This window comes from Rhododendron vialii, chromosome 10a, assembly GCF_030253575.1.
Source record: "Rhododendron vialii isolate Sample 1 chromosome 10a, ASM3025357v1".
In the NCBI taxonomy this organism is placed as follows: Eukaryota; Viridiplantae; Streptophyta; class Magnoliopsida; order Ericales; family Ericaceae; genus Rhododendron; species Rhododendron vialii.
In genome coordinates this window covers 9,355,864-9,372,520 of record NC_080566.1, presented here as the reverse complement: position 1 = coordinate 9,372,520, position 16,657 = coordinate 9,355,864, and the positions used below count along the sequence as shown (strand labels likewise).

Genomic DNA, 16,657 nt, shown 5'->3' with positions numbered 1-16,657 from the left:
TACATCCAACACAATATGCACATCCAGTGTTGGAATATTTAACTTGATCCCGGATTAGATCTTCCTTGTGGTTGTTCTCCTGACAAAGGATCAAGTCCAAAAAAAGCCAATCCCACCAGAAGGGAACTTTAGCTGCATTTAACTAATAAAACCAAAATTTAGGAATAAATTTAGGTCTATAAACTGGTAACCACAAGATCAAATCCAAAATTAGTTTGTTACCTTAGTCGATTTCTCATTAAATTGCTCCAAATCGAAGTAATTACTCCAAACGTGAAGAGTGATTGCTCATGTAATTAATGCTTGGAAAACTTTTGGAAAATCAGCTTTCTAGGAAAAAAGAAATCAATGTAAAAAACATCAAACATGTGCCTCTATTCTAAATCAACCTCTATCCAAGGAAAAATCAACAAGGAAAGAAGGGAGAAGAAACATAGAAGATTCCAATAAAAAAAGGAGTCCACACCACTCACCTCTACATACGTTTTCTCCGAGCTAAACCCAATAATGGACAAATAGATTTCGGGAATTTTTTGTCTCCTACTCTGCAACTTTTTTACACAGTAATGAGACCCCTAAACCCAGTAAATCGGCCCTAATCGCAAGCAAGGCATTCCTCCCCTGATTCTCTGGCGACCCACACTGTGTGTGTGTGTGTTTGGAAGCGTGAGCGCGATAGAGAAAGAGAGGAGTACTTCGACTGGAGATGCTGTAGCGAGAGGTGAGATGATGTGGAGGAGATGGAGAGGCGTGAGGTAGTCACAGAGGTAGTGGTGAGGCGTGAGGGGATTCAGCCTGAGAGGAGAGGGAGAGGGAGAGGGAGAGAGAAAGAGAGAGAGAGAGAGAGAGAGAGAGAGAGAGAGAGACCGTCATAATTTTTAGAGCTTTCGAAATAATTTCAACCGATGGAGTAGGTAACAGGAGAGAGAGAGGGGGGAGACTTAACCAATGGTTATGATTAAGAAGGGAGATCTAACAGTTCATAACAATTGGGGGCATCGTGCCCCAATACCACCATGGGCATCACAAAATAGTGTTTCAGTACCATACTACTGCACGAGTAATTATTCAGGTAGTCCGGGACTGCTGTCACGTAGTATTTCGGAGGATCACTTTACAATCATACATGTCTATGGTATTTATACACTTCATGATAAACTCCACAGAAATGTGTGGTTGTAAAGGGATAGGAAGTACTACGTGGTGGTACTCTCAGAGTATTGTATAATTTCACCGCTCTTTACGGGGTGGGTTGTACTGCTCAAACCGTACAACCAGAAAACATGACTAGTGGGGCACCTTTTAACACGCTTCAATAAAACAAATAATTGTGATAAGCAATATTGTCAGATCAATAATTTTAGTGACACACCCAAATTCACACCCAAACACCTACCCACCACTCACATGAGTGGTGGGTCCCATCATGTGAGTGGTGGGTGTGTGTTTCAGTGTGAGTTTGGATGTGATACTAGCACCATTGATTGCCAAAATAATAATGAAAAACTTTTTCTCTACAAAAAATAATAATAAACTAACATATTTAAGAAAGTCATTTACAACACAAACCAAGGTGTTCTACTTTTGATAAAAAAGTACTTTTTGACAAAAGAATGTAATTTCAAGCTCAAAAATTATGTGTTTATGCAAATAATTTTTTCACCAATATGGATCTTGTTTGATAGATCTCATTAAGATCTTTTAAACGGTGCAAAAAAATTTAAAAATATTTTTTATTTTTATTATATTTGAGTTTGAAATTACCTTCTTTTTCCAAAAAGTATTTTTTTACAAAACCGGAACACCCCTTTGAACTATCTAAACGGATCAAGTCTATGAATAATTCAATACAGGAACTAAAATGCAATAATTAACAATCTTGCTTCAACTAGAAAGAACATCTTTTCTTTAAATTTTATTCCAAAATCTCCAAATTTGAATTGCGTTGTGGCCTGTAGATTCTCTCAACTGAGAAAAACAAACAAGACTATCATAAAAATTGAAAGATGTACACTAATGTGTGGGAAGTAATGAGTGACTTGGACATTCTTATAGGAGCATTTGAAAATATTGTTTGAGGTCGTAAGAAATTTTGACATTGAGTTCTTCAAGGACATACAAACATGTATGATAGATCCAAATTATACATTTTCACCCGAGTTGAAGTTGAAACTGAAAAGCAAGCTAGTTTTGAAAATGCAATGGCAGAAGACACAGTATTGAAGAAGAAAGGCACAAAAGCGCTAAGATGTACGTCTTTCAATATTTGACAGTCATCACTCATCACTCATCAAAATCAGGTTATCAGCCATCAAAATCAGGTTCTAGAGGTGTTGGTGTTGCTACTTCTGGTGGCGGTAGCGGTGCAATCCTGAAGTAGGACTGTTGCTCCTTCAACAGCGCAAGTGTGTTGCCAGCTAGTACATAGGCCTCTGAATCCTCACCCAAGAGATGATAAATCTGTTCTAAGTTTTTTTCCTGCATTTTGAACATCTTAGTCATTTGAGAATGCATCAGCAAAACTAGCAAGTAACTACCCCTTAGGAAAATCAACCACCATGTAAATAGACCAAAGAAGCAGGATAAAGTTCTTTAACAATAGGAATTTCTATGACATATTAGGCTCCATCTAGGAACAATCATGTTAAAAAGTTGGTCACGAGTACATGTGTCCCAAACCTTGTCTTTAAAACTTGCCCTTGGATCGACACAACGTTTCTTCCAAAACCGTGTTTATGTATTTGTTGGCACCAGGGAGGAAACTGCGTGCCAATCCGACGTGGTTGAAGAGATACGACTTAGGACACACGAGCAACAGGCAATTTTTGAAGTAAGCCATACGGAAAAGTTATCATAATGGGATAAATATCTTGTATTCTTTTTTGAATTTTATCTACTGTATCGAGATACATATTGGCTACCTCTTATTGTAAGATACGTAAACAAAAGTACATACACTTTCAAAGAATAGTTATTCCCAATCTAACATGCAAGATGTACTTCATATGTTAAAATTAAAAAAAAAAAAAACACTTTGGCTAATATACACTTTTCAATATTCAACCACAAAATATGATCCAACAACAAAATTTATGGTGTCATGTCTGGCATAATGAAAGGTATCACGAACAAAGAAATTAAGCGTAAGAAATCTTTAGAGATACATATCTATTTTATTACTAAACGTACCAATCTTAAGAACATAAGATTTCCTTTACTTAAGATACGTATTGGATCAGAGATTGTATCGAATCACAAGATGCATGTCTTGATTTGTAAATTTAGGCAACACATGACACAGGAGCAGGACAAATTTTGAAGTATCTGCGTTTCATAGGTTATTCACTACATAAGGTTGGGATAGAGTGTAACAACATCACCGCAAGCTTTCCATAGTAAGGCATTAAAACAAACTAGTGCGGGCAGCCTAGGCAAGTAAATTGAAATGTAGAGGAGAACGGAATTAATCAGGTCAATTTATACCAGTTTCTCAAATGAGCAGCCTAGGCGACCAATGAATTGGCGCGTGTGACGTTGATACCACTCCTTATTCGCGTCATCGTGATGCGTAACACCATCATATGCCTCACCCTGAACAATGTGATCTTGCCGATTATCCCACATTGCGATTGACACTCTGTGAGTCTGTGCCCAATCATTTGCTCCCCCTCTCAAATCAACACCGTGGGCTGCATCAAGTGACCGAGAAGGGGATGGAATAGGTTGGCGCATGCCAAATTGTCGAAGTATCCTATTTGGCTGATGCATCTCTATAATGGCAAAACAAATAAGTGGTGAACTTGTCAACCATATGTCTGAACCAGCCCGCCAGTACAACGGGAGTGCATCGATGACACGAGGTGGATATGGTTGCCACACCAGCTACATATGAAATTTTGTTAGATACATATATTGTAACAACTCCGATTTTTCGTTCAATAAAAATCTCGTTGTTATTTGAAATTTCTTAATTTCTCTTAATTGCTCGTTGATTTTCTTACTTGATTCCTTGTTGTTTGTATTTAAGCAATCGAACGCCTTATTATCATAATCCTCGACTAGAAACCCTAATTGCACTTTGGACCCTCAAGGATCGTTTCTTGACTTATATGCCCTACTTAGCAAGCCTAGTTAGCTTCTAACCGGCTCGATGGAGTAACCAAACTAGAAAGTCACCTAGTTACATTTCCCTAACCAAAGATGGACCGTTTTGCCATCTTAAACCTTTTGAACCTTTTGAACCCTAGACTAGAAATGGTTTAATTATTTTCTTTTATTATTTTGATTTTATTCTTTATCCATTGGACGATAAATGTTAGGGGAATTATTACCCATTGGATAAAAGAAACCCATTTCTTTATATTAAAAGGATTTTGGAAAGATTTAAACAAAGTACTATGATTGACATTTATAATTATTTTGAAAAGTACTTTTCGATTAAATTACTAATAAAAGTACCCAAGTAACTATGGACCATTGGATAATAACCATTAGGGTAATCTTTACCCATTGGACAAAAGCCTTTTCTTTATTTTATTTGGTAAGTACATATATATATATCACATGTGTATTTTCAAAAAAGGACATGTAGTCTTTTCCAAAAACTTAATTTAGTATTTAAAAGTACCCGTACCTTATTATCCCTTGGATAATAACCGTTAGGGATTCTATTAACCATTGGGTAATAGGCTCATCTTTCAACCAAAGTACTTAACCCATTAAAATAATATTTTGTTAAGATTCTCGGGAGTACAAAAGTACATTATTATATTAATTAAAGTACTCGTACCTTTTAATTGTTTATTGGGGAAATCTTGACCCTTTACTAAATTGCCCTTTTGTACAAAAGTACCTATTGTTTAAATGTATTCTTACATGTTAGTACATACATATATATACATATATAGCTAGTACATGGGAGAGAGAGAGAGAGAGAGAGGAGAGAGAGAGTCGTGAGGGAGAGAGAGGAGAGAGGCCGAGAGAGAGAAAGAGGGAGAGAGAGAAGGAAAGAAGAAGGAAGGAGAAGAAAGATGGGACTTGTACTTGGTGATTCTTCATCTTTTCAAAAATTGAAGATGTATATCTTCCATATCTTCCTCCATTGTCCTCCTTTGTACCAATTTCATTTGTTTAAACCAAGAATCTTGTACCCATGTCTCCTCCATTGCAACATATCTTCCAAGAATCCCATCCAAGGACTAACATAGCCATGCAAGCCTACCAATTTAGCTTCCAACCTTTCAATCAAACCTTGACATGTGAAATAAAGTGTGACATAGAGAGAGAGAGAGAGGGACCGGCCAAGAGGGAGAGAGGGAGAGCCTTTGCCTATAAATAGAAGCTCACTCCAAGCTTAAACTCACACCTCAAACCATTGCTCTCACTTCTCTCTAGAAATTCCAAAAGTTCTTGCTTTCCAAGTTCTAGTTTTTTAGTGTTCTTGAGAGAAACCACCAAACCACCTCCCAATACCACCATTAGATCTTTTAAAGTAGCTTGGTTAGTTAGAAAGTTGTTTCTAGGAAGAGAAAGCACAACTCTCTTCCTTTCGAAGCAAACCGACGCCGTTACGCCGCCGAAATCCAAAACCGACGACCGAATCTTCTTAGCCGACAACTACTGCCAAGAAGCAAGGTAGAATATTCTTATCGTCCACCCCAAATATAGTGTAGGAATTCCTTATCCCTATTCCTAAGTATAAAGTAGTTTTGTATCATAACTCTAAAATAAGTTCATTTGAAAGTAACTTTGATCATTAAGCTTATGTAGATAAGGTTATCTTTGTTTAAGAATGTATGAAATGCATGTTGTTTGTTATTAAGTGATTCAAGCATGTCATGTAGTTTGAAATGTATGATCTTGTTAGATTGAATAATACAAGGAATGATATCGTATGTGAAAAGTCCCACCGCGGAGTCTATGCATGAGAAACGAGACACGGAAATCAAGGAAGTAGAAACATGACACTAAGGTTGGGGTTTATGAAAAGGGCGTGTTTTGAAAAGTGTGAAATGTTTTGGAAACCACAAAGTGGCCGGACATTGTAGCCCTTTGTGTGGTGTGTGTTTTGTGTGCCAATGGGAGACCGGGACGGCGGAACCATTGTGAGGATATTCGGGAGTCCGGAACGGCGGAACCGAGGTTGGGTGTGTGCTTGGTTATCCGCGTTACGGAGCCAATGCAATGTGTGCCAATGGGAGCCCGGGACGGCGGAACCATTGTGAGGATACTCGGGAGTCCGGAACGGCGGAACCGAGGTTGGGTGTGTTAAAAATTGAGTTTTTCAAAAGGTGATATGTTTATGAAATGTGAAAAATGTTGACACGATCTACGAGGAGTCACGTAGGAGAAACTCACAAATCTTGGACACCAACGTTGATGGTTTATCGTATACGAAGGTGTTGTTGATAGATGAGCATGCTATGTGGAAATCTTTGACTATATGTTGTATTGTTATAAGTTAAGGGTTAGAGGGTTTGGTTTATTCTATTGAGCGTTTAAGCTCACGGTGTTGCCTTTTTTTTGGTGACCCTGACTTATTATATTGGTGGCGACGCCGGTATAATATGTCAGACCTCATAGATGAACAGGGTGAACTTTACACCTTGGAGGCATTTGGAGCCGAAGAGCTAGCCCGGATGGAAGAACAAGCGGAGCAGTAGTTAGGAACCTTAGTTCCCTCCCGTTTGTAATAAAAGTACTCCTTTTATGTTTTTGTTGTAATAAAAGAGCTGGACTCAGCTTTTATTTCAATAAAATGTTTTATTTAACGTACCCAAATTTCGGGGCGTTACATATATAGCAAAATTGCAATGCAAAATCAAGCATGACAATTTTTTTGTGTTGTGCTAAGAATTTTAAGTAATGAAATTAAACCACGTAACTAACTCACTTGGTCATCGTTTTGTCTATCAAAGGTGTAACGGTACTCCCGTAAGACATGAGTGGACAAGTCAGTAACCTAAAACCTATTGTGCCACCTACAAAGTCATACAAATTGGGTCAATAAATAATTATTCTGTAAATTTTGAAATAATTGATGATACAACATATAACGATAAGAACAAAGATCTATAAATAAACTTGACCACAACCATATCCATACCGTGTGATAAGAGGACCATCTGGTATCTGAAACTTCCCAAACGACGTGGAGAAATATGTGGAAACCTCTCCCATGCCCACACCTAAAGAAGGAGCATGAAACCACCTACCTGTAACTTATCAACAATGGATGCACGACGTAGCTCCCTATATAAGCATCCTAGAGCTGCGCTTCCCCAACTATATTCCCCAGCAGTATTAAAGTCCTCTAGTAGTGGGAGGAACATAAGATGAAGGATGTATGCTCTAGCATGTTGCTCCACCGCAATAGGATCAGCATCCAATGGTAGCACCCCAAACGCTTCATCGAGCCATTTCATATTTCACCTTACCCCCATCCCGTTTCTCGGCTGGGGAGGTCGCACCAAGCAAATTAAGACACAACGCGTCCCAGTCATAATTGATAGAACCAGTAACCGGTTTACCATCAACGGGTAGACCCAATTGAATGCTAACATCTTGGAGTGTAATGGTCATTTCTCCAGGTCTCATATGAAATGTATGAGTCTCTGGCCGCCATCTTTCCACTAGTGCAGTAATGAGATGCCAATCCAACTGGATGAATGGCACTCGAAATAGACCTCCAAATCCAGCAGCCTGTACCAGAGGGATGAATCGATCATCTGGCAAACCCATGCGTCCGAGAGCAGCCTCGCGACGATGAACAGTAAGGGTAGTAGAATCAGCACCCGACTGCAAAATAAATTCAAAAAGGTCATTACATATAGTCCAAATAGGAACCATCAAAAACTGAAGTTGCCCACAGGCAATAGCATATCTTTTATCGACTCTTGCTATGGACTGTCTACATACCCCAGCAGACCATACTGAAGCGGACCGATGCCATTTCTGTTCGCTCAAAACAGTGGCCTCTGTCGGGCCAGGCTCCATACGTTTATAATCTGCGCCAACAATATAACATGAGTTCATGTAAATTGACACAAAGTATGATACAAAAAAAAAGTGACACTGAATAGTTGGCTGAGGTAAATGACAAAAAAATAGTTGATACACATTTGGATGAAATTTACATGACTTTGTCTTATCTACAATAGGGACACCAAGAAAAACAACCCCGCCAAATTGCATGACATAATGGTTAGCTTTTATTACAAGAGGCTAGGGGTGAGCATCGATCGGATTTGTTTGGTTTTATGGTAAACCAAGAACCAAACTACTATCTACGGATTATGAATTTGTGTAATCAAGCCAACCCACATAAAGTATAGGACCAAACCAATCCAAACCATTAGACTACGGTTCGGTTGCGGTTTCGAACCACAGTTTACTTAAAATTGAGATATCATCTTTGTAAACTTTTTAAAGTACTCAAAATTGCGGAGATAACTAAGAATTGGTTTTTATTTATAGAAATATAGGAAAATTTAGGAATTAATTGAGCCGTGGAATATTATTCATTGAATGAAGCATTATATATTTATATACCATGTGCTTTTCGTGTACCAAAATTATAGGAATGGGTTGTAATACATAAAAATTTATGCTAAATAATTTTGATAGTAAATAAATACTGAATAGGACGGTGGATTGAATAGATTATTAATTTAGGATGACTATAACTCCCATGTGTAGTGTGTGTGTGTGTGTGTGTGTGTGTGTGTGTCTATATATATATATATATAGTTCGGATCTGTTTGGAACCAAACCTATTAACGTAAATCCAGGCCAAACCATTTAACTCGGTTTCTATTTTTTTTAAACGGAAACCAAACTACACTACTAAACAACCAAACCAAATCATTCGATTTGGACTAGATTCACGGTTTGGCTAATTTTTTGCTCACCACTAACCGGAGCCATGAATTCTATACCACTTAAACATCACTTTTATGCTGAATTAACGACTGAATAGTAGTATTGTTATTACTGATCGAAATTGGAAACAAATCTAATTATTATTTGGAAGGGAGAGAGATGTACCTGTTAAGAGAGACAGAGAGAGAGATGTGGGCGTCGAGGGACGGCGGCGGGAGGAAGAGGAGAGAGAGAGGGAAGGGGTTAGGTTTTCCAGGCGGCGTAGTGGTGCTCCCAGCCTCGTGTCTTCAAGTCGAGAGGTTTAAAAACTTCTCCGTGCCTTCAAGATGCGATTAATTTCATGCAACGGCGCCGTCTTACATACTCGGACCTCACGAGTTTGTGCTTTTTCTTTTATTCTTTTTTGAACGGGCATGCTGTCAAATACAATTTTGGATGGTTCGGATTGAAAATCTCCCTCTCCTCTCACCCCAATATTTTTTCTCTCTCCAAATTCGAGCCGTCCAAAAACGTAATAGACGATATTACAAACAATAACTGTATTAAAAAATTCACAGATATTAATACATTTTTCTCAGATATCAATGCACATTTTACCTATTATACTCCTCTTAGGCCATCCACAGTGGTATAATCAAAAGCCAATTATTGTTAAAATTAACAATATTGGTGCAAAAAATGGCTCACAATGGTATAATCAAACTTAGCAACATCTTTAGAAATAATCAAATTTTGGGCTTTGGATAACCAAAACTAGCAACCTTTTTCAATAATCAAAATTTGTTAATCCCACACCACATAAGTTAATTGGTTCCAAAATTTATAAACATGCATATTTCAACTAGTATTTTCTTTTTCTCTTCTTCACGTGCTCTAGATCTTCTTCACTTCAACGACAAATTGTTTCTCTTTATTTTCCTCCAAAAGTGAAACTCATATTTCTCGATCATCTACAATTTAATCCATCGTTGCGGATTAAAGTATTTCACTCTTCTTTCCCGTTTTTATTTTAGGTTGCATTCTTATGAATTTAACTTAAATCTGAAAATTGTCTTTATTTGAATTTTTTTCGCATTTGTTAGTTTTGCGCCAAACTTTTATAGGTTATATATTGATTCGTCTCGACGAGAGGAATCGGAAAAGTAAAATTTTTTTTTTTACTTTTACCCAAATATTTTGAGAAATAACCATTTTTTAGCAAAAAAAATAATTTTTTCAACTAAAAAGTGGTTATTCATTTTTATTCCTCCTCTTATGGTTGAGTAAATGAAAAACCTTGCAAAAAAAAATATATAAAGGAAGAATCTTGCATCATTTACCAAATTCAAGAACACATCTTATTTTTTTTGAAAGATTAAGAGAGTGGTGGATTTGTGATATAGGCTATAGGAATATAAAGAAAAAAAAAAGTTTCGGTGTTGTTTTGATAGATAACACTAGGAAGAACACCATATGTTCGATATATTTTTGCCCAAAAAAATAAACCATAATGGAGGGAAGTGAATGACGGGAAACAGAGGGGGAGAGATAGATTGTGTGAAATTGTAGTGGACTTCTTATTTTGATTATGGACTAGAAGTGACCATTGTGAACCTCAACATTGTTAAGCTTAGCAACCTCTTAAGTGAATAATCAAAAGCTGACGTGTCAACTTTTGGTTATCCATTTTTTATTATACCGCTGTGGATGGCCTTAGGACAGAATGTTAGTATTTTCTCATCTCAAACCCAAAAAAACTCATAAACAATCGCAAGAAAGACTGAGTTCTTGTAAACTTAATTATTTTTTTTGTTTTGTATGTTTTGTTCATTTTTTCTGAATTTTTGTTATATTTGTGTCATATTTTATAGATTAATCATCTATCTCGATGAGATGAGTTAAAAAAAGTACAAAATTATTACTAAAAACAAAAAAAAAAATCACTAAAGTGCCATCTTATTTAAACTTTTTTAACATCAGTTTATATTTTTATATTTTTTCGATTCGCCTCGACGAGACGAATGGTTAATCTTGAAAATTACGATGAAAAGCTAAACAAAAAGTTACGAAGAGTTAATCTTCAACTCGCGTTTTGAAGAAGAGAGGTTGGTTAAAAAAAGAACAGACCTTCTTTACGAGGACGTTTGAGTATTAAGACCTGTTAATTTGCTCGCTTCTAATGAGAGAAACTTCTTTATGGAGCAACCCATAAACTTTTGTTTACGGTGCTTAATTGCGGGTGTCCAAAAGTATTTTGAAAATTTTAAAAAAATTATTCGCAAGAATAGTAATAGTTAAACTATTTTAGCGAATAATTTTTTAAAAATTTAGATCATTAATTACCAAAATACTACAACGACAAGATTTTTGCGGAACCGTAAATTACTTATTCACGGTCCACGGTGAATAGTTTCTCTCAATTCTCGTACAGGGTTTAGAACCGGAGAACCGACTGGTTACTTCCCGCCTTTCCCTGCTTATACGGAAAATGGCTCGAATGCTCTACTATTACTATTCCCGCCTTTCCCTGCTTCCGTCTCTCTCCAAATTGCAACCACAAAATTCACCTTCCAGATTGATACCACTTTCTGCTTCAGCTGTGATCTGTTCAAAACACCCCGTTCATCCCTTCCCTTGCCCAATTTTCCAAGGTACTGCGTAGCCACTCTCCACCGAACTCAAGTTCAATACTAGTCTTTGCATTTGCAAAATGGATTTTGGGTTTCCTTTGGTTTCGTCGTGTGTGTGTGTGGTATATAGATTCTTGGCGGGTTTGTTGAGGTTCTTTACTGCATTTGTATGTATGCATAGTACGTGTTTGTATAAAGTCTTTGGAGAAGTTTTTCTTGAAGATGACACCAATGGGTATTCTTATACTATGTGTAGATGTCTGAGACTCTGAAAAGCTTGTTTTGTTTCTGAAATTTTTGTATTTTCTGAATTTTTTCATCTCTAGGTCAAAAATTTCACTTCTCCCATTTCTCTCCACTACGAAAGAACAAATACATGGGCCAAATTTGAAGGGGAAAAGAATTGCTAAAGCTGGAAAAACAAAACTCCCATACTTTCTTGTAGCTTTTTGGTCATTTCTTTTTATTGCAGTGGATAAGGCATTCGAAAAGCCAAAGAAATTTTCTGCAAGTTGGAAAAATTTCACTAAAGCCTTCAAGATTACAGCAAATAAAGGCTAGCTTTTCCTTTTTGGACAACTCATATGTACATCAAAAATTGAATATTCCCGGGGCAATTCTTTTAGCAATAGAATATTATTGTACTTGATTATGTGTTCAATTGCGAGAACACATGTGTTGTTTTGTATATCCATTAAATGTTGTGTATAACGAAATCTTTTCCGTGAATGGCTTGACCACAAGGGAGGGGAGGCAGTTTTGGAGGGAGGCTAGTAGCATTTTCATGTAACCTTCTTTCCGGGACTTAAACGAACTAACTGAGGTGCTATGTTAAAGATTGAAGCTCTGTTAGATGAGTGTATGTCAAACCAAGTGATTTGATGGTGAACGAAATAAAATTGTTGGAAGGTTCACAATTGAACGCATGATGATATTCTACAGCGGAGGATTGAATAAAGATAGTAAACATGTACATTTTGTTAGGATCAATCATGGAAAGCCGTCAAAATTTATTCTTCAAATGTCAACCTAGAACGGATTTTGAATGCTATACTTCCTGAATAAGTGATGCCAAGGCCACTAAGAAGCGGGGGGGCTGCTGTCCCCTTGGGGACACCAGTGTGCTGTTGTGCCCAATTTCTGGGCCCACTCCGGTCTCGCTCCGATGATCGGAATCATTCACTTTGTAGAGCTCGTCAAATAGAACAATTATGCAAAAAATCAGCTTAATTGGATATCATTAAGTACCTGATCGGAACCTTTTTATCTTGAAAAGAATGGATCCGAAACACTGGATTAAATCTACTGTAACCCATGAACCGAGAGTTATATGGGCTCCGATCAGGTACTTAATGATATCCAATTAAGCTGATTTTTTGCATAGTTGTTCTACTCGACAAGTGAACAATTTCGATCATCGGAGCGAGACCGGAGTGGGCCCAGAAATCGGGCACAGCAGGCCCCCCGCTTCACAATTTCTTGTTTCACCTATGTAGTAGGTTTTTATTTATGCATTGAATACAAGGAACTAAGGGTTTGTGTAATCTCTGATAAGTTGGGCTTCTTTAGTTCTTATGTGTTCTTTGACATGTCGGTTAAATGCATCCATGCAGTCTAACCATTGATATTTTCCCTCTGTTCAACAGAGCACCACACAGCCAAATGCTCTTCCTTAGTGATAAACCTCCTAACCACCACTTGCAGTAACAAAGTGGCTTATAATCCCAATCTTCCCGTATATGAATTTCTCATCTTTCTTATTTCATCGAAAAAAATTTCAAATCTTAAGGGTCTTGATGTTATTTGGGCATATCACCAGCTTGGCAACAGACCCTTCTTTGTATCGTTGTGCATGCATAAGCCTAGCCACCTGTTAGTATTTTGTCATTGGCCTTTGGATTATATATGATACTTCAACCATAGTTGAGGTCCCGGCGGAAATCCAGCTGTTTGATCATAAAGGACATTTTTTTTTGGTCAAATGGAAATATCATAAAGGACATTGGTAAAGAATAGAAGAAATTTAAGCGTATTATAGGTGAGGTTGGGTTGCTGTTGCAAAATTCAAAGGCTACGTTTTCTCTCATGACTTCTCAGTTCTCTGTAATCTTATTAAGCATAAAGAACCTTAAAATGAGTTGCCTTAGTCTTAAATATGAACAACAATAGAATGAAACCTTAATGTAAAGAGTATCTTAAGAAGATTTCTCTGTCATCAAACTATGAGTTCGAAGTAGTGAAACCAAAAGAAGGTCATAGAAGCCTGTACCAAATTGGATTGGGCGTGGCTTCAAATAACACCATTATCATGTCAACCAACTTTAAGCATTCTTCTGACTTGCTACAGCTTACAGCTGTATGCATGGTGTACAGAGGTGCAATTAGTTATTTTGACTCACAGTATACATGGGAGAACTTCTTATTTTTTCCTTCTTTAGGTGGTTTGGTTCTGGCAAAACCTTGGATTTATTGAAGTCTGCCATTTCTTTTATATTCTTCCTATGTGGTTTAAAATCCTAAATATTTTCAGCATCACGATCATATGCTAGACGTGGACGTTCAGACTATAATCTCTTCGGAAATGGAAAACCAGGGGATAAGGAATTCAGAAAAGCCTGGCAGGAAGAGGTGGACGAAGATACCGGTCTCTGGACTGGAAGTGAAGATGAAAGCGACAATGAAGGAGATCGACGAACTCAAAATAATCTTGAAGAAGAAATAAGAAAGGTCAAACAGCAGGCAAAGGAGCACTCAGACCTCATTGATGGTGATGACAGTGATGAGTTACACAGTGTGTGGTCCGAAAGTGATGAGGAAAAAAGTCTGTGGACTGGTGACGAAGGTGATGATGATGATGACATTCCAACAGAAGCCTACCCAAATGAAAAAAGTGATGCGTATATAGACAAATTGTTTGAATTTGAGGAAAAACCAAAATATCGAACTATATCAGAACTATTGAAAGCTGAGAATGAACCAGAAGAGTTATCTCCTGGAAAGCAGGCTAGGAAACTTGCAGTTGAAAATGCGCTTAAAAAATTAAAGAAGGGGCCAGATGGGCGGTACACTAATGTGTGGGAAGTAATGAGTGACTTGGACATTCTTATCGGAGCATTTGAAAATATTGTTTCAGGTCCAGAATATGAAGAGCTTAGACAAGGAGGTCCTAAGAAATTGAACATTGAGTTCTTCAAGGACATACAAGCACGTATGAGAGATCCAAATTATAAATTCTCACCCGAGTTGAAGTTGAAACCCAAAAGCAAGCTGGTTCTGAAAAAGAAATGGCAGAAGACACAGTCCAGAAGAAGAAAGGCACAGAAGCGCTAGGATTTACGTCTTTCATTTGACAGTCATCAAAATCAGGTTATCTGTACATTCTTTTGCATTTAGTTTTTTGTTCAAACACCTGTATCACCGCATCATCAGATTTTTTGGCAATGGTGGCATGAAGTTAAACTCTCATGTAGACTAGTAATGCCAGAGAATTTCCTTATTTCTTTCATGACTTGCTTTTGTCGCTACAATATGCTTTTGTGTTATGTATTTTTTTCCTTCTGGTAAATAAAAGAATCTAAACTCTTCCTTAGAAACATGAGCTTGCATGGACACGTGATACAACAATTCTAAATGAATTGCGAACAGGGACACAACGGGGGATGCGGCAAAAATTAGCTAACAATTCTATATTTTTTAATTGTGGCTAACACGAATATTGGATCCTCTTGCACTCAAACTATTGAAACCCGACACTAACTTAGCACTTTGAAGAAAATTAGCACTGCTTCGACATTATTAAGAGATGAATCATAGTAATTTAGTAAAAGACAAGCCACGAGGCACAAGTGGCAAGTTTGCTAGTTGCTACAAATGTTAACCCTTGAAGTAAACTTTCTACATTATGTAAAGTGACACCACGCAGTGTGCCCATATGTATCTCACTTGAGACAGCATGTCCCCGACTTGTCATGTACGTATCTCTGTTAAATTTCAACGTCAACAATTGGACATGTCATTTGGCATGTCCCATACATATTCCCTTGTTTCCCTGGCGTGTCGCTTTCCCCGACGTGTCCCTTGTGTCCCCGTTGTGTTGTGTCCGACACGGATATGGAGACCACTTAAGCATGGGGATGCTTTCAAAGTCCCTTCTAATGGGTGCATTTATGACCGACCAAATTTCATTGTGGCTCTAAGTTGTAGTACTTCGCATGTGACTGAAATATTTTAATCAAAATCATTAGTGCAGGGAAAAATTAGTGCTTCTTCATTAGATTCTCTCTGTATCTATCTCAAACCTTTTGGGTTTGTCTTCTCTTATTTGTTCTAATGCTCCCAGAATAAGTCAAATTGGGAAGTGTGAATCTGACTGTTCTTGTGTGACAATAAGAGGTCAAGAACTTGAGACTTTCCATGCCATAGAAGCTTGTTTTATGGGTGTTTGTTTATTTATGTGTTCTATAGTAGGAGATGCTTCATCTTTACTTCTCTTCTTAACAAAAGAAGTCTGAAAACTTTGTTGATTAGATCCCAAGGACACTCAACTGTCTAACTGCAATCCAATTGTGAATTGAATTATTGTTGTGATTGATTGGTGGATCATCCTTTAACATTTGTTAATTGGCAAAATCAGTAACAGAGTCCTTAAAAAGATCATTCCTTTGAATAAGCTTCCCTTCTAAACCCCCAATATATTTTAAAAAGAAAGAGAGTGGAGCTTCCAATAATCATTCCCCTTCTTTTATGCAGCAAGTGGAATAAAATTATTACTATTAATTTATGAATTCTGAAGCGGCGGTATGGGGCATACTTTGGCCAGATAGAGACACAAATGGTTAAACTTAATCGGTGAAGTTCATCTGATCTGTTTTTATAACTCAAGGCATCCTGCCCAGCTTTCGCGCACCTCAACTAATTTTGCAGGACCAATTCCATCGCCTACTTGCGGGAGCCCCATCGCCTACTTGTGGGAGCCCCATCGTCTATTTGTGGGAGTCCCAATTAAAGACAGAGTTTGAACTGACCCAAAATTGATAACACCTGAGAAGCTTCGAACCTGATATTTTATGATGGAGCAAACCCCTAAATCCTTGGAGTTGAAGTTCATCTTATCTAAGAGGCGGTTGGGATTAAATGGCCATACTATATGATCAAAGATAAAAGGGAGG

General features: G+C 37.5%; 3 protein-coding genes across 3 annotated transcripts; 1 reads left to right on the top strand and 2 right to left on the bottom strand.

Annotated features, from left to right (window-relative positions):
* Positions 1 to 2,290: 2,290 nt before the first annotated feature.
* On the bottom strand, positions 2,291 to 7,333 carry LOC131302623 (serine/threonine-protein phosphatase 7 long form homolog). The gene is made up of 4 exons (XM_058329357.1): positions 7,106 to 7,333; positions 6,893 to 6,980; positions 3,484 to 3,882; positions 2,291 to 2,478 (listed from the first exon to the last, which is right to left on the bottom strand). Exons 3-4 carry the CDS (start codon positions 3,766 to 3,768, stop codon positions 2,305 to 2,307), a joined length of 459 nt encoding a protein of 152 aa, XP_058185340.1. The 5' UTR covers positions 3,769 to 3,882; positions 6,893 to 6,980; positions 7,106 to 7,333; the 3' UTR covers positions 2,291 to 2,304.
* Positions 7,334 to 7,407: 74 nt separating this feature from the next.
* On the bottom strand, positions 7,408 to 8,193 carry LOC131302859 (protein MAIN-LIKE 2-like). The gene is made up of 3 exons (XM_058329651.1): positions 8,136 to 8,193; positions 7,918 to 8,006; positions 7,408 to 7,797 (listed from the first exon to the last, which is right to left on the bottom strand). Exons 1-3 carry the CDS (start codon positions 8,191 to 8,193, stop codon positions 7,408 to 7,410), a joined length of 537 nt encoding a protein of 178 aa, XP_058185634.1.
* Positions 8,194 to 11,277: 3,084 nt separating this feature from the next.
* On the top strand, positions 11,278 to 14,994 carry LOC131302622 (uncharacterized). Its single transcript, XM_058329356.1, has 2 exons — positions 11,278 to 11,510; positions 14,020 to 14,994. Exons 1-2 carry the CDS (start codon positions 11,348 to 11,350, stop codon positions 14,817 to 14,819), a joined length of 963 nt encoding a protein of 320 aa, XP_058185339.1. The 5' UTR covers positions 11,278 to 11,347; the 3' UTR covers positions 14,820 to 14,994.
* The last annotated feature ends 1,663 nt before the right edge of the window (positions 14,995 to 16,657 follow it).

What these genes read in the sequence shown, in the direction of transcription:
- LOC131302622 (XM_058329356.1), top strand. Translation starts at nt 11,348, where the DNA reads ATGGCTCGAATGCTCTACTATTACTATTCCCGCCTTTCCCTGCTTCCG. An exon ending in CCCTTGCCCAATTTTCCAAG is followed by an intron (nt 11,511 to 14,019) that starts GTACTGCGTAGC and finishes AAATATTTTCAG; the next exon opens with CATCACGATCATATGCTAGA.
- LOC131302623 (XM_058329357.1), bottom strand. Translation starts at nt 3,768, where the DNA reads ATGCATCAGCCAAATAGGATACTTCGACAATTTGGCATGCGCCAACCT. An exon ending in GCTGCTCATTTGAGAAACTG is followed by an intron (nt 2,479 to 3,483) that starts GTATAAATTGAC and finishes TTCAAAATGCAG; the next exon opens with GAAAAAAACTTAGAACAGAT.
- LOC131302859 (XM_058329651.1), bottom strand. Translation starts at nt 8,193, where the DNA reads ATGCAATTTGGCGGGGTTGTTTTTCTTGGTGTCCCTATTGTAGATAAG. An exon ending in TGTAGATAAGACAAAGTCAT is followed by an intron (nt 8,007 to 8,135) that starts GTAAATTTCATC and finishes TTGTTGGCGCAG; the next exon opens with ATTATAAACGTATGGAGCCT. An exon ending in CTTCAGTATGGTCTGCTGGG is followed by an intron (nt 7,798 to 7,917) that starts GTATGTAGACAG and finishes TTTATTTTGCAG; the next exon opens with TCGGGTGCTGATTCTACTAC.